The sequence below is a fragment of the Melanotaenia boesemani genome, chromosome 1 (assembly GCF_017639745.1).
Source record: "Melanotaenia boesemani isolate fMelBoe1 chromosome 1, fMelBoe1.pri, whole genome shotgun sequence".
NCBI classification, from domain to species: Eukaryota; Metazoa; Chordata; class Actinopteri; order Atheriniformes; family Melanotaeniidae; genus Melanotaenia; species Melanotaenia boesemani.
The window spans coordinates 22,187,093-22,209,676 of record NC_055682.1 but is presented as its reverse complement, the minus strand read 5'-3'; the positions used below and the strand labels follow the sequence as shown (position 1 = coordinate 22,209,676).

The 22,584-nt window shown below is 37.0% G+C and overlaps 1 protein-coding gene across 9 annotated transcripts in view; it reads left to right on the top strand.

Moving 5' to 3' along the window:
- Positions 1–22,584, top strand: part of tcf12 (transcription factor 12) — an 84,982-nt gene continuing 62,398 nt past the window's right edge. For 6 of the 9 annotated variants that reach the window (XM_041988749.1, XM_041988721.1, XM_041988695.1 and 3 more), the window contains exons 1-5: positions 1–162; positions 929–1,017; positions 1,887–1,959; positions 10,391–10,464; positions 17,322–17,424. In XM_041988749.1, coding sequence (XP_041844683.1) covers positions 946–1,017; positions 1,887–1,959; positions 10,391–10,464; positions 17,322–17,424 — 322 coding nt within the window. In that variant the 5' untranslated portion in view covers positions 1–162; positions 929–945. Of the gene's footprint in view, positions 163–635; positions 736–928; positions 1,018–1,623; positions 1,649–1,886; positions 1,960–10,390; positions 10,465–17,321; positions 17,425–22,584 lie in introns of those variants that run through there. The other 3 variants (XM_041988688.1, XM_041988729.1, XM_041988738.1) reach the window with 3 other exon arrangements.

Sequence of the window (22,584 nt, the reverse complement as noted above, 5' to 3'; positions counted from 1 at the left end):
CAAAGCAAAAATGTCTGCCTAAGGGAAACTCGTAATTGATATATATAGAGGATATTATCACCCGTATTGCTCTTTAAACCGACATTCCGCTATTTGGAGGCGTTTTGTCAAAAAAGGACTCTACACCAGATCACCCTAGTCGGGATTTTAATCGGAAAACAGGTAAAATATAAGTGGGAGTTTTTCAGAAGCTTTCGGACCCGTGAAAGAAGTTGGGAGTTGAGAGACCATCATTGCGTTTTGTTTTCTGGAGCTGGAGACAGAGATTGTCACTTGCATTATTTGTTTGTCTATGTTGCGTGCTTTGGGCCGCTTTGTAATGTACGTTTCTGTCATTGCAACGTCACTGTCGTTCTTGTGCCACTGTCTACAAAGACTAAAACCGCTGCAGCTGCCTGCAGCTCGCTAGCTTTTTTTCAACCCATATGAACGCGTAACTGCAGCTAGCGTTAGCGAGCTAACTAAGTAACGTTGGGTGTCTCAGCAAACCATAGTCATGCTTGGAAAATTTACTTCATTAATCACTGACATTAACACGGTCGGTGACAGCCTAATCAGCCGCTCACATAAATGTCCGCCTATTAACGTGCGGTGTTATTACAGAGTAACATTGTTGCACTAATGCGGTGCTGCAGGTCCTGGCTTTAACAAGATCAGACATCCATTCAGTGCGCTCCCACCGCTGCTCTCATCAGTCGTTATCAGTGGGGAAAAAAAACCCACCCTAAATTAAAGGTGTGCAAACAAAATAAGTATATTAAATTAAAATGTTTGCATCATTTTTATCATTTATAATGAGCTCAAACTGCTAGTGTCTATATGATGCAATGCCAAATCCAACTTCACAGTGTTGATTTTTATTCTGCATCCACAACAAATGCCTCTCGTGGAAGTCACACAGCAAAGATTTGTCCTGTGTTTTCTCCAGGTTTCTAGTTCGGCAGGATGAATCCTCAGCAGCGGATTGCCGCTCTCGGAACAGACAAGGAGTTAAGTGACCTGCTGGATTTCAGTGCGGTAGGATTCACCCTTTTTTGTTTTCAGGTTTACCTGTTGGTGCCATTGAGCTCTGACAGCTCAGACGTGTGAGGACTAAATAGGCTCCATCTTATTAGTATGAACTGGTGTGATGAGTATGGCTGTTCTGATCATATTTTAGTAAACAGTTAACTGTATTACCATTAATGCTTTAAATGTCTTATTATTTATGCTACTATCAGCCTGAATATAGTTTAAAATTGCACATAAACCTTAAGAAAAAAAAAGTTATTTATTTCTACTAAATGTTAAAATAAACGTTTTAAAAACAAACAAACAAAAAACCCTAACATAGTAGGATGTTGGAGCCAATAACCCATCTTAGTGGTATTTAAGCCTTTGCCTACCTTTTTTTTGTGTAAATTTAACCAAGTTATGGGATTTCCTGTTTTTGATTTGACTTGAAATCAGAATGTTTCCACAATTGGCTAGTTCTTTGTTAGTTTGATCCATGATGTTAGAATTAGTCAGATTCTCATTATTAGCCTCCTTTTTTTTATATCAAAAGTGCTTTGAGATCAACTGTTGGTGGCACTAATTTTCCCCACAGGTGCATTGAAATGGTAGTTGTAGAAGGGAAAGCAACGGGATAAGGAAAGATAATATTTCTGTAATCCTCATCCAGCTGTTTTATTTAGTGAAGGGAGAATTATTCTAAAGCATGTTCATTTATTGTGGTTTACTTAAATAATTCTCATAACCGCTCGTTGAATGTTTTTTTTTTTGCTTTTTGTTTTCCTTTTTTAAGTTATAATCAGGATCATTCCAGCAGATTAGCTGAATGGTTGCTTTCTGTAAAGCTAGTGTTTGCATGAATTTTAGTTATGTGTCCATATTTTCCCTTTCAGATGTTCTCTCCACCTGTCAGTGGAGGAAGGAATAGGCCTACCACACTTGGAAGCAGTCAGTTCAGTGCACCAGGTAGGACCAGGTCCCTCAAACCTATTTCTACACACCCTCTGTTATGTGGTATTTCTTTGTTTCTGTACACAAATAGTTGTTTACAGACTTTGTTTTAATTGTTTCTGTGTTTTTTATTTTTTTTTTAGAAATAGAAGGTGTAGGAAATGTGTCTTAGTTTTCAGTCTTGGATGTAATTCCTCTCCCTCCTCTGTGTGATGCCTGTGTACGCTCTTCACATCTGGTGCTTGAAACCTGAGCTCTCCACCTGGAATTGTAGAGCAGTGCTGCAGTAAAGATTTTGAACAAAGCACAGTTTAGGCTGTAAATGTTTTATTGATCTGATTACATTATGGTGTAGTGATGTGAATGTTAATCATGTTTTGCTTTATTGTCTGATGGATGAATAATACATAAATCAGGCCTGCTTTGGCTGTTATGATCAGGTGTTGTCAAGTGCAGGAACTGTTCACAGAGATAATTATTGAGGATTTGCTGTGAGGTGTGTTGAAGAAAAAAATGTCTTAATATGCCTCAGTGCCAGAGCTGTCTGTGAGCTGTAGTTTAGTTGAATGAGATAGGAAGACATCGTCTTTTTGAGCATTTCTATGAGAAGAGTTCATAGCTTAGTCACTTAAAATTCTGTCCACACACATTCACTTCTTTCCTCTTTATATATGAGCATCTTACTTAAACTGTGTGTGGATGGTTTGGTTGTAGTGAAAAGAGTTAAAATTCCCTGCTTCTGGATCACTTCCTATGGCTATAAATGCTACAGGACATTAATCTGAAGCACATCTATTGTCTGATGTGCCACAAGAGAAAGTCAACAATCAAGCATTATGTTTCCTGAAAGCGCGTCTTGTGTGCATCCACAAAGCCTCGTTGTAGTAAGTTATCTGTGAAACGAAAGACACACATTGAGTTGGAACGACAAAGAAACAACAACAGAGCTGTCACACATGAACTGTGGAGCTGTGAGGATGACTTTTATAATACCTAATCATTCAAGTGAGAAGGATGTTGTTTGTGTGTGCTCTTCAGTAAAACAAATGACAAAGAAAACATAGTTTAAATGCTGTGGGACTTTATGTAACAGCACATCTTCCTGGTGAGGTTTATACTAAAATCTTTCTTAAATAAAACAGAAATTTACAAGTAATCAGAAAAAAATATCTTTATTAACCTGCTAATAAAATATTAGATGATTCTGTTTTCATTTACAGTGTTCATTTTTTGGTAAACAGTTTCAGCAAAAAAAGATTAAATTTATTACAGTTTTTCCACTTTATTGCTTCTGATTACACATGTACGCGATGAATGGTGTTTTCACTGTATATTTTAACATTTGGTTGGAACATTTCCTCAAACCAGGTTGCATCAAAACCGTACTGATAATACATCAGGAAGCACAATTCTTGAAGGTTGACTAGTCTTCAGAGTAACATGCAGGACTTTTCAAAACAAGACTACAGTATGTGCTGAGTGTGTGTATAGTCTCAAACATAGGGCCTAACTCCGTGTTATGATGTTTTAATATAATAACATGTGGACATCATGTGGGTAGCCACCTTTAGACCGGTCTATGCACCCTGTGACCTCCAAAATAGACCAACGTCAGCATGATGCTTTTTGTTTGGAACAGAAAAGAACTGGAGACTGTCAGGATAATTGTGTGTTACAGCCAGAGCTCAGTGTTACTGTTATGTGTTTACTACTGACCAACTTCATCCTTTAAAAAATTATTGAAGCATGAATCTTGGTTCTTATTTAAGTACAACAAATATAAATAATTTGTATGCAAATTGAAAGGGTTTGCTTTTAATGGTTCCTAAAAAGTTCTTTTTCTTTTCTAATTTTACAACGTAAAAATGTTTAGCACATCTTTGTTAATCTGTGTTCATAGATATAATATTTGTAATTGTTTTGATTGGTAAGTCATACAGCCATTATAACAGGTAAATTTATACAGTTTTTTTGCACACATATATGAATAAATGATAATGTGAGTACCTCTTTTAATAAGACAAACACTAATAGTAATTTGTAAAGCTTTAGACTAAAAAGTCTAAAGCACCTAATCACATCTTAAGTAATTCCACTGCCTTATGAAGTCCCTGCTACTTAAACAACAAGCAAACACAATCTAAAACACGTCAAAGATGAATTAACTTGGCATTTTATATCTGTGTGTGGAGCAAAAACCTCAGAAAACTACACATATGATATATAGCTTCTATTTTAGTTTTCAACAAATGCACAACTTTACCCCTGGAGTAGATTTTAATTTCAGGAGGCTGAAATTAGATTGACTGCAGACATTTTGATTTAAATATTATTCCACCACTGAATGCTTGCACGGGGTAAATCCCTTCTCCCTCCAGCCTACAGTCAGAGCTCATGTCTCTCAGATCCTCAAGGTGGGGGAAGAAGCACCTACATAAGTGATTGTGAACTTAAGGCAAGTATGTGCAGACACAAGTGTGAAAATTGCAGGGAATGAGGGTTTGGATTATTGTATCTCAGCTGGGCATTGCCAGATAATTGAGGTAGACTGGGACTGGCAAGACCCTTCAAAAGTGTGCCAGAAAAAGATGGATTGGGGAAAAAATAGCCGAAGTCGCTCTAACGGAGATTAATCATTTTTCTCTTCCAGCTGTGTTGATGATGCAAATCTGATGAGGCCATTGACTCTTTAGTGTGTGGTAAATGATGTTGTGAAATGGGTAATTTTTATTCACTTGTGTTTAGTGGTACATTTGCTCCTTTTTGGTTTGTCAAGTCAGTTAAATCCAAAGATTCAATCATATTTAATCTTGACCATGACTACCAAGAGCTTCATTACTGCCTCACATTGTGTTCAGTTTCGGGCAGAAAACAACAGCTTGCTACAGCAGAGAGCCCGGCCGGCAGTCAGCATTAGTTAAATCTAGTAATTATCAAATAATTAGTTATCGGATGTTTATTACAAGAAATAAAATCCAAAGAAGAATGAAATAAAATTGACAGTCTTTATGGTGATGCTATTTAAGAGTGCATAATAATATCTGTAAAAAACAAGTGAGATTTGATTAATTAAAGAAATCCATTACATTACAAATCCATAAACACAAATTATCCTGAAGCAAACTTACATCTGCCTAAATCATGACAGCACAGACACAAACTACATATTGAATCAGTTTGAAAAGTGATTGTATTTGGTAAATCCAGCATACTCAAAAATGTGCATTTTCACACACTTTTCAAAAATCATCTTATTTTTATTTATTGGCCAATGCAGATGGTTATTTATAAGATGTTTCCATTTCCCCTAGAATTGTGCAAAACCTACATATCACAATAAAAAACTGGTAATGAAAACACTTCAATTTTGAAAAACCTCTCAAATATAGCAAAAAAGTTTTTACGCTCTCATGAGGTGGTTTTTCGGACGTGTCGATATAGAACTATATCGCAAAAGTGTAATAGAAACACTTTTGTTTTGCATCTACACATCCCCGGACATGACGTAAGGGGTCAAGTGATCAGTTGATTTCAAATAAAGACGGTGCGGTGTGAATAGGAGGAGACGGAAATCTTTTTAACAAATAATAAAGAAAAAATATAACTGCCATCCTTCATAGCAAACAACAGTGAAATGCAGAGTTTTACAAAGAATTAGAAATCTCCATCCTCCTCAAAGCGGAGTCTCACGAGACGAGATTTTATGTGAATAACGGCTAAAGCACTAACCACCGTTCAGTGGAAACGCCTGCAAATCGCAATTGTGCTTTGTTGAAAATTAGAAATATTGCTTTTATTTTGTGAAAAACTATATTGGAAACGCAGCTATAGCTAGGCAGCTTGTGATTACATATGTAGGACTTATTATTGTCATCATTGAAGTCATGTGAATGTTGTTCTGATCGGACTGTTGATTGTTGTAAATATTTTACACCGGGATTCGGATTCAGTTATGTTCCATCCTCCACACAGCTTTATACAGTACCACGTCAGGGGGGTTTTAGAAGGAGAGCGGCTTATTCAGCTAGCTATGTTTTTAAGTTCATCTCCCAAAAGTCCTGCAATTAATGTCCCCGCCTTGTCCCTTTAGTGTTGTCCCTTTATAAATGGCCTGTGGTGTCATTTAACACTTTGTGGTTTTCAGCTAATGAGCTTCCCATCATCCATGGTTAAAATGCTCCATCTGGTTTACTTTTCATCTGGTCCCACTGGTTATGTTGATGTACTTTTGTGACATATGGTTGTAAGTTTTATCTTGAAATTTGACTGGACTCTCTGTTTTCTATTTGGCTCTAGTTTCCCACTTGGCTCATCGGTTTGATTCAGCTTCTATCAAAAATAGACCAGGCTTGTGTTTTCAGTGGAGCAGAGAGAGGCTTTTGGGATGCTTCTTAAAAATGTGTCTGGTGGAAACACAACCATCTTAAGTGGGTACAGTCAGCTCTAGTGACTGTGCTGCACCCAGGCTGAGATAAATCCTGATTTCACTTCTAGGATTTTTAACCCGTTACAGTGCGGTAAGGATTTATGTATTTATTTAGTACTTCTTTTTTTTGATACACTTTTATGTTTTGTTATCCATTTAGAATGATATCTTTATCTCTTTATATGAAGGAAAACATATTTTTTTAGGGTAATTAAAGCTTGATTATTTCTGCTGAAATTAAGTTTCATAAAATCTTAATGATGGACATTTTTTTCATGTAATTCAAGATATATGCGAGACTGGAAGGTGTTTTTTTCCCCCCGGTGTGACTGTAGTTTGCTGCCAACTGTTTTTGAGTGATGTGAAGAAGTCAGTCCCAGAAGAAACTGGATTATATGGATTTCTCAGACAAACTCAGCTGTTGCTAGATGAAGGTGGCAAAATAAATGCGCCTTGTACAGCGACGTTATTAGTTTGACCCCTCTTTTTTGTGTTTAAAATCATGTTATGTTAAATAAGAAAGTGTCTAAATATAAACTGAACATTGTTGATTAAAAGCTGACATTTCGTTGCTTTGTTCTGTAGATTGTTTAGCTGACACTTTGTAATACCTCAGCCTTTTTCCACATTCTCAATCAGACATGTTTAAGTCTCTAAAATTTTATCCATTTATGCAGAATGTGCTTTGACATTTCTGTTGGATGATTCTTCACTGAACCAGGAGTTGGGGGAGGGTGCAGCCGTTAATGAATGGTCCAGCAGAAACACTAAGAAACTACTGCAATTAGTCTGTCAGCCTCCATTACAATGTTCTTACCACAGGTTTCAAAGAAATGAAAATATTTCTGATTTGACTTGATGCCATACTTATGAAGCTTATTTAACTTTTTCTCCCTGTAGTTTGGAGCATTTCTGGTCACATCTGGAGCTACCCTCTGTCTGAGAAACAAGATGCTTTTTATGTATCTGTTATTGCTACTAAATACTAAAAGATTATTAAGATACCATTATGCTTTCACTGCACCCAGAACATCTTTCTTTTTTCTCCTTTTAACGATTAATAAGCCTATTGTGCTAGCCGCCTGTGCACTGAGAGGACAAAAGAAGAAAAGAGAAAGGACCCCTGAGATCTTGTTGGGGATGGTGATGAGATGAGATGACAACCTCTGTCCCACACTGCAGAAACTGACTGCCGTTACAGTCTGTTCATCACTTGGGCTAAATTTCTTACCTACAGAAGTACTTCAGCTTTAACAGTTATTTGAAGTACACCCTCTTAGTTCTAGAATTTTACATATGAGATCGAATAAAAAAAATATTCAGGACCTTTGATGTTCAGCTCTTAAAATGAGATAAACGCAGCGTCAGATGAACATCGTCGTTAGACACACACCATGCTGTTATTTATTCAGCAAATATAGACAAAAATGCAGAAGCAGTGTGTGGGAAAGATAAAGCTTATTCAGTAAGCTGTAGGTTTTAGCTGCAGTAACTTGGAAGAATTTGTTTCCTGTATGTTTTCAGCCTCATATTGCTCTTTTTTTAAACAATATTACTTTAGTTCATTTAAATTTGTGGACATTGTTTATGGACAGCTCCTCGAGGTAAATTGTGTTGTCATGAACTTTAACATTTAGCAGGAGATGTGGGTAGACTTCCTGGGACATCCACACCTGGGAAGGTTGTTAACCGTCTTGAATGTTTTCCAGTTATGAATAACCTTTCCCACTGTGGAATGATAGTTTCTAAGTTGTTAGGACATTACGTTATAACACTTCCCAGACTGATGGGAGTCAACAATTGCTTCTCTATGATAGTTGCTAATTAATATTTTCTTGATGTTGTGCTAACACACCTGAATGGTCCTGATCAGCAAACTGCCAAAACCTCTACTTTTAAAGGGGATACTCACACTTTCTGATGATTAATAAATCAAGCCCATTTAATTGGACGCATCTCAGTGCTACTTACCTATTAATTAGTATTAAGAGTGTACTTGTTTCTGACAAGCTTATGCATTTTCTTTACTTAATTCTAGTTAAAAAAAATGGAGGTCTACATGTTTTTGTACAGATATCACAGTTATAAATGTCAAAGGCAAGAACCATAATGAAAGCGAGACTAAATTAACCATGTACTGTAGTTTTTCCATAAAGCTACTTAAGAAGAGGAAATGAATCTACTGTCTGCAGGCTGCAAAGCATCTTGTTTGTCAGGATGAAACTTATCTGAAGCTCTGCTCAGTGGAGCATGGTTTCTGGTTAGAGAAATGTCACCAGCTTTCTGGTTAAGTACATAATTAGATTTACACGTTTCTGGTGAAAAAGTCGTTTGTAGCAAGGAAGTTGAAAGTGGCTTCAAATGACAAACGATAATGAAATGCTATGAAATCACCAACTAGTATTTCTTTTAAAATAAAAATGTATATTTATCAGTACTAGATGTTCAGTACATCATAACTGTATGATTCCACATCTCTTTAATTTTCAGCAACACCAGAGGGCTTTATTTTAGATTAATAACCATAGTGATGCATGAAAAGTGCCTGGTTAGCTGCATCAGACCTCAGTAGGTTGTATCTAGTTGCTGAGCTATACTTTGATCTAATGAAGAGACCTACTGCACATATTGTGATTTGTTTTTAAAAGCACCTTTTTCTTTTTGCTGTGCATACATAACTTCTGCTTTTTTTATTTTTAGATTTGTTTAATCACAAGTGTAAACGATTATTCTTCACTAAGATAAACTTGCTGCAGTCTGTAAAACTTGAAGGAAAAAATATGCGATTTTTAAAGTTTTGTTTATTGCTCACAATACTATTACCTTTTACAAGCATACAGATATTTTTAAAATCTCATATTCTTTATTTGAAGTTGAAAATGAACAAATGGTATTACATTTTACTGTGGCAGATGAAATTACAGCAGGGACAATCAATAAATTAAAGAAAGCTGATGCTTTGACGGCTTTGCAGCTATGGTTTAGTGTGACGGCCTTTGCTGTTACTACAACACAATATTGTTTAGAATAGCGAGAAGAATCAAGGCTTCAAACATTTGGTAATGACTGTATCAGATAAATTAGATTGTAAAGAACAGATATTATATTTTTCACAATATGCCAGATGGTCTAGCTTGACAGTTTGGTTGGCATTATTGATTTATGTGTTTATTTTCTTGACTTTTGAAACGTAGATGTTTTCGTTAATCTAGAGAATGAGCTTTATCGTGTTTCAGTTCTCAGCTGTTTAGCTTGGCATACATGAAATCATAAAAGTTGTTGTTGCCTCATATGAAACAGGATCGCTGTGATACATACTAAGTAACAAATAAATTACACCTTGAAAAAGCTTTATTTTTTTTGTTTCAGTAATGATTAACCTTTAAAGATCATTTATTTCTTTTTAGAAAGTTTAACAAAGTTAAGGGAAAAAAATTCTCACTGCTATTATGCCAGCTATTCAGGGGATAATTCAGTCTCTCCAGCTGATCAATATTTACTAGACATTGACACTGAGTTGTCATTGGCATAAAATCAGTCAGAAATAATAATAAATAATTAATTAAGCAAGCATGTTTAATTAATCTTTTAAATTGACCGTTTCTGTGCAGGTCACATAAAGAGTGCATGTGATTTTCAGGAATTTGTTTAGGAGACACACCCTGATTATTAATAGTTTGATGACGTTTCCCACCCCATCCACTGTTTTGTCTTCGCTTGGTTGTGGTTGTTATATTGTGTTGATGTGTTGGATTATCCCTCTTCTGTGCCCCAGACAAGGACAACACACAGAAGGGAGAGTTTGAAAGACCTGTGGCATTTCTTTTAAATTAAGTGATTTTAAATAAGAGAATATAAATCATACACCACCAGAGCTGCAATACATAAATATAAGCTTTTTGTTGTTTTAGTCATAACCGGTGAATCAGTGTGTGAAAGTGTAGATACAGATATTTCAGCATTGAACTATGTGAGAAATCGTGACTTGCTGACTGAATTGTGCATCTCTTTTTCTGACAGGTATGGATGAACGGACCAACCAAGCATCTTGGGCCCCAGGTGGCGAGTCCAGTCCTTCCTATGAATCCTCCCGGGTAAGCTGACCCACAATATAATACCTTTCTGCTCCACAGCACATCATTTAACACTTATTACGTCAAAGTGGTGAATTCACAATGTTTTAGTCTCACCTTATCTCAGTGCCAGTCATGTTCTTTGACCTATAATAGATATATTTCTCTGCAACAGAAGGAGTTAGAAAGTGTACTCAAGGCAGGTGGAATTGATTTTTTTTATTTTTTTTATCTGGATAGATATATTACCCATTTATACAGAACTTGACAACAAGCTGTTGGAGATCCATTTTATTTAAAGGACACTGACCATCGAGGACTGGAGTCCTGAGTTTGAAGCTGTAATAGCAAAGTTATCCCCTTCTCCCGATGGTAAAGAATCCTTAAGAAAATCCTTTATTTCAGACAGTGATCCAGATCACCCCCAAAATTTAATCACTTGTTCCTTTATTCCATTTCTGACATTTTCTGGAAATTTAATCAAAATCCATTCATAACTTTTTTAGTTATGTTGCTAACAGTCAGACAGACAGACTGCCGAAAATATAACCTCTGCCTTGGCAGAGGTAAAAAAAAAAAAAACAACTAATATAACACAACATTACTCCAACCACAAGGCAGCATATTTAGATTTTCTTATGTTTAGAGCACAGCTATATAAAACACAAAACACCAAACAAACAAATCCTCTAATTTGAGAATTGGAAATCTGCTGCAGTGGTTAGTCAGGATTATAAAGGATTGCCGGTTATTTGTCCATTGAAAAACTCATGATTGACTAATTATAGCTCTAAATAGTAGGACACCACTTAGTGAAACTGTCAAACTTTATCATAAGCAGATGCTGTTGGTTGACTTTCTGAGACAAGTCACTTACTAATAACTGTAGACATCTTGAACTTTGTTCTATTTGAATGTAAAAAGAAGGTCAGTGCTATGTGCATCTGAGCAATCGGCCTAGTGCTTCAGATTGTATTGTGTATAGATCCCAGCTTTGTAGAAAAGAAGAAAATGAAAATGTAATTTCACCTTGTTTAAACTAAGTACATATATAGTAATCATTGGCATTATTTTTTAGGAATTGATTATAATAATGCATCTGATTTTTTATAGCTTTTTTATAGTATATTACAGTATTTTATTTAGGAAATAGTTTACATGAAGTGTGATGGTAGAAATATGTAAGACACACTGGTATATGTGACATATTGTAAGTGTATGCCTCTGTTTTCTTTAAGTGAGAACATGTCACTGTTTGTGTGAGCAAGTGTGAACATCTCTCCTCCTGTTTGTTTGTCCCTCACACATTGGTTGTTCTGGATGCCCTGTATGAATTTCATTTAATGTCAATCTCCTGTCACTTTCCATTAGAATTCAGTTAAATGTCAGAGCCACTCGGGCTGCGTTACCTTGTTTATTTCTCTGTGCCCTTCCCGAATGAACATCTACAGGCTATGGTAACATAGGCAGCTTGATTTGAATTATAAGACAGAGACGCATGAGATATCTTTGCTCCAGGTGCATATAAATGAGTGATTTTGACATTACAAGGCACATCGTCAGCCAGCAGACAGCTGTTTGTGCTTCCATAAGGCCTGCATGCAGATGCTTTCACACAGCTGCACAAACACCTTATATTGATACACATATGACTGTATATACCATTTTTATAATTCCTCATAAATATCTTTATGATACAATCATGTTTCAATGACGATAGTTCATTCAATGAGTAATGCATTTTGATATTGTTATAAGTTTCACACAACACATTTATAAAAATAGCCGACTTTAAATGGTGGTATAATTAGATAATCAGAGAAAATTAGCATATGAGATTTTTGGCAATATATTCCAGTTACTATTAGCCAATTTCCACTAGCGATACTGATATGCAGAGATAATGTTTCTGCCAAAATGCTGAGCCATCAAGTGTCTGCTGTAGTGGAAATGATGTGTTATGACACATTCTTTTATTGTGACAAAGATAATGCAATGCTCTTAAAATGTACATATTTACTGGGCTAAATAAGCTAACTATTTCAACTGACATGAAAAATATACTATATTTATTTTATGTAACATTTTTTAAACAGAGCTCTAAACTAAGAATTAAACATGCATAATTTTTGCCAGTACCATTTTTGCAGAAACTTGATGTTAAAGCCCTCCTCAGCTAATACAGAAGATGGAGCTGTTATCATTGTGTGTCTCTAATAATCATACAACAAACCCTACCTGTGATCATATGCAGGTCTTCTTTACAGTCTTTCTGATGTAATATACAACCCAACCATGGTACAAATTATTTATTGTTCTTATTGTAAAGTGGATTATATAATTTTTAAGGCAACGCTGCTGCACTGTAGAACAAGCTCTGGTATTCCTTTTTCCTTGGGAGATTTGCATGTTAAAATAAACTTTTTTTTTTTTTTTTTTTAGAAATAACTACTTATTTAATCACACTGTTTAAGGAGAAGGCGATGATAGCTGATTGAAAAACTATCTTATTTTTCAAAAATTTCTTAGTCTTGTGCTTTTCTCCCAAAACCTGTCTAGGGCTCTTGGAAGAAATTCTGAGTGCCTCATCTTTCAATCTGTTACGAGAAGGGAATTCAGTGTTGTCCCTGAGCTTGTTTGAGCTAGTGCACTACGAATGTGTGATCAGTCAACTGTGAACAGTCGTGGGCCCTGCCGTGCTGACCTTGGCCCCCAGCCAGCCGTTGTATCCTGGGTATCTGTGGCTGTAGGCTGGCCGTCTGACAGGCAGGGCTGTGCCCACCGCTACTGCACGACAACCCCTTCTTCCCTAGTGCCTTGCCCCAATTGATACTCGACCCCACACGCATCCATCATGACCATATCATCACTTCCCAAGCAGCCACACATTCACCTGGGATGCAACCCAGTGTGTGGAAAAATGACTCTTTAAATGCTTTAGTGAGTGAATGGGGAACAAGGCTGGAGCTCCGGCCTGCTTGCTGCCATAGTGATCTGACAGATATTTAGCCAAGAGTGCTAACATATCCCTGTGGCCACTATGACATTGTGTGTTAGTGTCTCAAATAGATGTAGGCCAACAGTATTTGGGGAATGATGAAGGACCTATGATTGATGATCTAACAGAGTCAGAGGAGCAACAACAGCGTGGCTGCATTGACAAACATTCAAAGACAGGCATACACTAAGTCTATTTTTAACTATCATCCCGCACCTATCCCTGCTCTGCTGACTGAGCCTGCTAGCATTGATTCCAATGTATAGTCAGAATAATCAAATTATCAGAGTGTACCAAATGCTTTACACTGTTTTATTTAGAAGAAAATGTTTGATATTTTAGGAGGTACACTTATTTTTAGAGATCACTGCCACCCACATGATTGTGCATTCAATATTCGTTTTCAGTCTTTATGCTGAAGACAGGGGGGAAACAACTATTTCTAAGTGTTTCTGTAAAATTCATGATTTTTAGTGATCTTTTAAAGATCATTTCAAGCCTCACGGTATGACAGGTTTCTTATAAACTTTACTACGATATCATGTTTTATGTATGCAAACAATAGACAAATCCGACGGCCGTTGTGTGTGTTGCACCATGGTGACAACCTTGTATCTGCTGCCGTCTGCAGACACTGACAGCAGAATGGATGTCTGGACTAACGTCATACAGTGGCGTTGGTTATGACAATAATCAGAATAAAGAAAGTAGAAATGGGGGGAAAAAAGTCCACTCGACATTCCTTCCCATCTCAGTACTGCAATATGTTACTGTACTAGCTAGATCATATAGTTTTAGTCAATCACTGCACATCAATGATCCTAATAAATCTGATTTGTCGTTGTAAGTACAGTAGCAATGTGGGACAGTTATGAGCAACTTGTTAAGTCACCTATATGCACACAGTGGAACGGTGCGTGCATGTGTGTGTTTTGAGCATGTAATAGTGGTTTCGCCAATTTCATAGCTGTCCTTTGAAAACTAGAATAAAATTATTTCTATGAACCGCGAGGAGAAAGTTACCAATGTGTCTGATTTAAGGATCCATCGTCAGCATAATCACCGCTTCATCCAAACTGTAACAGCAGAATCTCTATGTCTCAGTCCAGCATGACGTACAACTTAATCAGGTTTTGTAAATTAGACATTTTTCTGATCTGCTGTATGGACCCTCTTCAGTTGTAGGTCCACAGGAAAATGCTAGAGTACGGTACGGTTAAGGCGGAGCTACTGGCATCTAACAAAGTCCATTGATTGGCTGACAGAAAACGTCACTGACCATGACAAAAGGAAGTGCAAAACAAACACAACATTGGCAGTCAGTTCATGGCTCAGTCGAACGTTGGAAAGATAATAGGAAAAAAAATGGCTACAAACAACCTATGGTCGGCATGCATCGTCGAACCAGAAGCCAAGCAGAACAAAAATGAGCTGCTGATTGGCCTCTATTGTTGTTTGTAGAGTCTAATTTGTTGTTGTCGCACTAGTGTGACACCACACTAGGCATTTGGTCTAAACCTCGCATGTCCAGTGGTGGTCCGACTTACAGTGGGAATGCTCACCTGATTTGGCTGAACCATCCTAAAATTTACCAACCGAAGCGGCCCTGTCCAAACCACTCTGGAAACGGGGCCTAAGGTCCTGTCACCACAGCCTGATGATGGTCCCCCTTTCTGTTTCCAACTGCATCTTTTTTGATGTGGTCATGATCTGAGCTGATGGACTTCTACTACTACAACTCAATCCACTTTGCTTCTTTGTTTGAATCCCACAAGTGATATTTATCTTGTTTAGCTTCCATCTGCAATGTTGAACACAACAGCTCCAGCATCATGTTGATCAATGTGCCACTCTAGCAATGCTCCTATTGGCTGATGAAGAAGCATAAGTCATAGCAGCAATTATGCCGCTCAAAGACACATAGAGAGCTGTCTGGTTGTATTTGGTTGTAAGACTGTGTCAATGGCAGTCTCAGTCTAACTGTTTGATGTGGGCCTACTGTGTTTACCAGTGATCAAAGATATCCTTATTCTTTCACATCAATCATCTTCTGTTTGGGATGGCTGAATATTAAACAGTGTGTATGGGACTGAGGCTATATACATTGTTCACTTTGCATTTTGACATGGAGCACTTTATGTACTTTGTAATTAAATAAATCAATTTAAGAAATATTAAATTTGTGTGCAGGATTGGTGCTATTTTCCATTTGTTCATGCATTCTTGTAATGCCACCACCAAAAGTCAGCTAATGCTACTTATGAAAGCTAATTCTGTGGGACAAATATGAAAGTAATATCAATCTTCTAATCAAACTTGCAAACAGCATTCTGTTCCTTTTAAGGGAACCATTTAAAGCAAAGAAGTGTTATTCACTTGCTTACTTGAACAGTATATGTGTTTAGACATACCGTGTGTAAGTGCATTTGTGTGTATTAGTTAGCTTAGATCTTCACACGGGGCTGTTGTTGTTATTGAGTCAGTTCACGGTATGATTTACAATGTGTGCAGCCTGGCAGGAGCACAACAGGGAATCCCTTGGTGTAGCACGCTTTTGAAATTACTCCATTTCCTTCCACTTCTAAAAAGATAAATAATAAGATTTTTCTTTAAAATTTTTTTTATACTGTATGGTGAATGCAAAGGGTATGAGTTGGTGAAAATAGCTCTATAGAAATGCAAGCCCAGTGCTGCGTGGACTGTCTGGTGGGAGTTAATGTAGTTTGAGAAGATCTATTTGACTGAACAGTGGACAATGATTTTCACAGGGTTTGGGATTAACACTGTAACAGAGTATCTTTTATTACGTGGGACCCCAAGTTTTCCAAAACCACACTGTGACCAATATTCAGACCTAAGCCTCTGAAGCTGATAACTGTCAAGAAAAGATGCTGTGAAGCTGCAGGAGAAAAAGACAATTTTTGTTAGCTGCGGGTACCTGGAAATAATGTAGGATTGCATCTTTCTGTCTCATCCCCTGCTATTGAAAATCAGCTTTGTATGAGCAGCATGCATGGAATGGTACAAAAAACTCTTATCATATAGACTAAATCATGGTGAAATAAATAGGAAAAACACAAGTATACTATGTCTAGAAGTTGTTCTTAAACTTCAAAATACTGTAAATGTTATGTATGTGTATATGTTGTTGAATTTGTTGGCCTGTTGATTGTTGGTATATTTGATTGTTTTTAAAGTTAGGTTTTAAAAAGAATGTTTTTTCTTTGACAATAAAAAACACACTAAAAACCTTAAACAAATTTGTGACTATTTATGACATATAGTATATTAGACTGATATAGTCTATGATAGAGTGGATAGTATTTATAAAGACAATGTGGTAGAGCACTATAGAAAAAAATTATACACAAGCAGATGTTTAAATTGAAATTGCCATGATATAAAAACTAAAACATGCTCATTTAAACATCTAATTGTAAATGGTATTGTCATTGTTATATCCACTTATACCATCATCATTTTGTATACCACCAAGTATATCATTAACCAGTGCTCAAAAATCCCAGTTACATTAATCAAGCTCAAATAAAATGTATAGGAAAATATTTATGATCATAAATGAGGTTTTACTGTTCTGGGATGAAGTTAACGATGATTGTCTTGTAGCAAAGAAATTTGCTTGCATGGCAAGTTAAGGGAGTTTAAAATGTAAATGTATTATGATGAACTGACCACTGTTTTCAGCAGTTTTTTTTTTTTTTTTTTTAGTTAATTTCCATCCTTTTATGTTACTATTATACGAACACTTTATTGGCATAAATGACTAGTTGTTCTCTTACTAATTAGTGGTATGCTATTACATACCATAATTACTGAAGTTGCTCACTAATGTGCTCAATATTCTGATGTCTTCCCTCAGGGTTTTGCAGACAGTCCTCATTACAGCGATCATTTGAGTGACAGTCAATTAGTGTCCCAAGAAGGATTGTCCCCAACACCTTTTATGAACTCAAACATAATGGGTAAGTAAGATACTCCTCTTGACTCACATGCCCTTTGGTAGTGAAGCGACTGTTCTAAAAAGAAAAAAAACCTGACTATGGAGCAAGGCACATCATGCACATAATGGAGGTGCTATTGCTGAAAGACCTGCCAGGCCACATGTTCCTTCTTTATTTCCCCTCTTAACACCCCCCACCCCCTCGCCCTCCTCCTCCTCCTTCTCCTTTCTGCATCTCCCTCTTCCTCCTCCTGTGATGACCCTCCCCCAGGCTAGAAGTCATGCCATCAGTAAAGGTTTCCATCATATAACGCTGTCTCCTAGTCACCTTCAGTAGCTCTGTTCGGCCTCTTATCTTTGTGTGTCTTTGGTGTAGGGTTAGCACTTGTATCAATTGCTGCCAGAGAAATATACAAATCTTTCATTTTGATCAAATGTAATCTTGTATCTTAAATATTTTTTCAGCAGACTTTTCATATGGGCTTGTTTTTTTATGTATTAACAGATTTTATATTTCTTAACAAACAGACAATGACAGAGAAGTGTCAAAACCTAAAATACAAAATAAATGAAGTAGATCAATGAGTTACAGTATTATCCCGTCATGACTTAAGAGGTGGTCTAGGTATTGTCCTGCTTCAGTCCATGTCAGATCATTCAGATATTTTCTCATGGTATGTCAGATCATGTCCATATGTGCAGTATGATTCCTCCCTGACAACTCCTTGCAAGCATTAAATCGTGTGCGCATCCATCTTGCTTTCTACCTTTACTGTGATCTGTCTCCCACCAGCAAAATACAGTTTTATCTTCACTCTTGTTCTGTCCATTTCTCTCGTTCTTTTCTTTTTCTCCTCCAATAATGTCTTCTTGTGTTTCTTTGCTGAATCAGTCACTGTGCAAATTCAAAATGGTTTGTTTATATCCACTTGCGTCTGAAGCAAAACTTGGCTGCAACATCACGTGGCTTCCTGGATGAAAAAGTTGTATAGTGCTGTTTCTCAACCATGAGACCCTGCTGGCTAGCGACGGCTTCAGAAATGCACATTATAGATGTCATTGTGTCATCAAATGTGTTGAAGGTCAGAAAGTTATGTAATGTTTCTTTAAGATAGCATCGTTGGTAAGAGTTTGCAAAAGACAGTTGTATCTGTCTGCTAGAGCTGACTGTTGTACTTTATTATTCATTAAGGAGTTTTATACTATGGCTACATGTATGTACATTTGAGAACATACATCAACCCTATAGTCTACAAATACAAGCAGATGTACAGATTGTTATTGTACACAGACAGCTAAGCATTGGTACCTCGAACATCTGCTGACATGTTTATAATTTCACCATTTTCATAGACACGTGCACACTTCCCTGGTTGTGAATATTTACATATTGATAATGAAGCATGTAGATATATTTGTATTTTTAAAGAGAGTAATGCAATGTTGACTTATTGGAATGTCTCATCTTCTGGGAGAGTTGTTCATTTTAACCGATAATTAATAAATGTGTCCAAATTAAGGTTAAAGGAGAAAGTTAAAGTTACTTTTTCCATGTTGTATATTTTCACCACAACAATTCCAATCCATCCTTCTTTATTGGGGTTCTTTGCTTAGCCACTGTTTTGTTATAACTCTTTTACTGGCTGCCAACATTATATTGATCAGTATTTTTTTCTAGAACTGATTATGAGTAGTATATTGCTGATATAAATTGTACAAAAATTATTCCCATATTTTTTCCAGCAGTTCCCATAACTTGGTAGGCCCTTAAGAGATTGTTTTAATTTGAGAGTAATGAAAAATATATTTTTCCATATAAATTCATTCTAGTCACCTGAGTTTGACGTGCCTAATTGAGTTTTATAAATGTTCCACCACTCCTCATCTGAGATGGTCGTTTTGGCCTCCTCCCATTTAGATTTAATATAAAGTGCAGAAACCTTTTTGTTTGATTGTAAATATCCATCCATGCATTTTCTGCTGTTTATCTGGGGGCTGGGTTTATCAGCTGCCTAAGCAGGGAAGCCCAGACTTTCCTCTGCCCACATTCGCCAGCTCGTCCAGGGGATCCCGAGGAGTTCTCAGGCCAGAGTCCCTCCAGCATGTCCTGGGTCTTCCCTGCGGTCTCTTCCCGGTAGGGCTGTCAGAACAATTGATTCTCAGATACTAATCGATTCATAAGTTTAGTGTCTAGATAGATATTAATTAGCACAGTTAAATGCCACTCTGGAGTCTGCTGGTTAATGGAAAAAAAAACACAACTGTACCCATTTTAAAAAGGCACTGCAGCAAACAGCCCCGTCCCTACAACATCTCCTGGAGGACCCATTGTTTAGTGTTGTCCGAATGTGCACCCTACTCCCTACATAGTGCCCTATATAGGGGTCACGCCATTTTATCGGAGTGTCCGAATGTTCAGAGAGAAAAAAGTAGGGCATTCAAAATTACCCACAATGCATCTTGAAAAGTAGTGAGCATCGATGGTCACTAGACGGGTCAATATAGACAACATGCCCCAAGGAGGCGAAAAAATTGAGCTGCGCGAAATTACCTATAAGCGATCAAACAAAAAAGAAAATAGAACATAATGAATAAAAATAAAAATATGTACACACAACTTGTGATTGGATTTGGAATGACAGCTTGATGCGGGTTGTGGTTGCCGTGGTGACGGCAGTAGTCACGTGGTTTGCGGCAAGGAAAAAATAGGCAGCTTCGTGTCCGAATCGCCAAGAGAATGAGTCACTATGTAGTGTGCTATGTAGTGCAGCCCTCTCGATGTGGAGGAGCAGTGGTTCTAATCTGAGCCCCTCCCGGATCACCAAGCTTCTCACCTTATCTCTAAGGGAGAGTCTGGCCGCCCTATGGAGGAAACTCATTTCGGCCGCTTGTATTCGCGATCTTGTTCTTTCTGTTACTGCCCACAGCTTGAGACCATAGGTGAGGGTAGGAATGTTGATCAACTGGTAAATCGAGAACTTTGCCTTTTGGCTCAGCTCCTTCTTCACCACGACAGATGATGCAACGTCCGCATCACTGCAGAATAAATAAATCTGAATAAATCTTTGCAATTGTTTTACTGGTGATTTTTAGATTTATACACAGCAATCAAGATGTCGATTAAGTCTGTGTTCCCAACTACCACTGTTTTTATATAACTGTTAAAATAGGTTCTTATCTGGAGGTATGTAAATAAATCTTCTCTTTTGAAATAATATTTATCTTTGAGGTTTTGAAACCTGTCTACTCCTTCATCACCACAGATTATGCAGTACTCTGTAGTGTCTTTAAAGGACCAAAGTTTAAATCGGCTATCCATCCAGACCAGTTGGAAATCCTCATCATGATGCCATCTAGCATAACAGTTTAGGTCTGCCTTCCAGTTTTAATTTATAGCATTTTTCAAATTTAATGTTTGGGGAGGTTCTTGTCCAGTAATTTAGCTTCTCTCTGTACGTATTGAATTTTATCTTCAAGCAATGTCTGGAGGAGTTTGTCCACTTGACTTAGATCTAGATATTTCTATGTACCAGTATATAGTGGATCACACCAGTAAATCAAGGTATCTCATTTGTGCTGTTTTACAGTAATCCTCCATATCTCGGAGAGATAGCCCCTCTGCATCTCTCATCTGTTTGGACAGTTAAGATTAATATTGCCACACCTCTCGCCTGTCCACGTTTGTACGATGAATAATAGGTATAACTTTTTGTGCTCCTCATCACTTAGGTGGGTCTCCTGCCAAAAAAATGATTGGCTGTTTTTTACTTTTTCATTTTTTTTATTAATTTCTTTCATTTGATGGGATTTTCGATGGAGTCCATTAACATTCTAAGTAATAACATTATAAACCTGCTTTTGCATCTTATCGTTTTAGTTTGGTATTTAGATTATGATCCTTCATTGACCTGAGGGGGGGTGGGCGCCCCCTAATATAATGGTAGGGGGAAACATTGGAAAAGTTATGGTTGTTCTCATTACTTGTTTGATTGGTAATCACCCTGTTTGCTGATATGAATAAGAAGGTTTCTATAAGATCATTTTAAATTCTGAGAGCCGGGCTGTTCCCAGATTATCATGTTTCTCAGATCACTTGTTATATGTGATGTCCCCATATAGTTCTGAGATGCCCTTTCATCAACACTGCCTGCAATATTCCAGATATGACAATTTTTTATTATTGTTATTCTCCATAACACATAAGACCATATATATATTTTTTAAATAAATTATATTTTCTCTGTGGTCCTGATCAAAATTAGTTGCTTTCAGTTGCAATACATACTCTCCTACTGCTGCAGAACATGCTCTGACATTACAACAATTAAAAGCTGTATATTATCCAGCTCTGTGGTATTTTGGTGATGTGTAACAACTTGACAGTTTTATAGCTAACTACATCTTAGCTCATTATATAATGGCCCTAGTTACTGGTTTCAGTGCACAATGATTAGTTCACAAATGGGTGCTTCTGAATTTAAACAAAATCTTGTCTTTCCTGTTGCTGATCACATGACTGTTTCCAATGGCAGAATATGGATGTTATCCATTGCAGTGATATGTCAGATTTAGACAGCATAATTGCAAACCTGGAATTGGGTCTGCTTATCTGAGACTGGGAATTCAGCACTGAGATATTAAATTGTGTTTTCACAGTAATACCTGGGACTTTCTTAAATGTATGTCATTTTCAGCACCCTCATTATGTCATATCTGAAAGATTGTCAAGTAAATGCACCTAGTGTTTTATAAAAGAAAAAAAAAGTTAACTGAGAATGTTTTTAATATTCAAGAAAAATAGGTGGTGTTACATAATTAACTGTAAATGAATCGATATTGAATCGGATTTAATCGAAATCAAATCGAAATAGGCTGTTGTGAACCGAATTGATACCCAGCCGTGTTAATGTTATTTTATATTGTTCACAAACAAAAAAGCTTAACATGGCCCTATTATGCTCATTTCAGCCTAATTTATTTTAATATGTGAGTCCACAAGGGCAGGAATTAATAAAGCATTTTTCACAAGCCCCTTTATTTATTTTATATCGATCCTTACCGTAGGCCCTCAGATCAGCCTCTGTCAGAAACCAGCAGAATGAGACTCTTCTGCCCTGAGCCCCGCCTCCCCCGATGCGGGCTGCCTCTGATTGGTCAGCTTTCAAAAGTAGCTGTTGTTGAA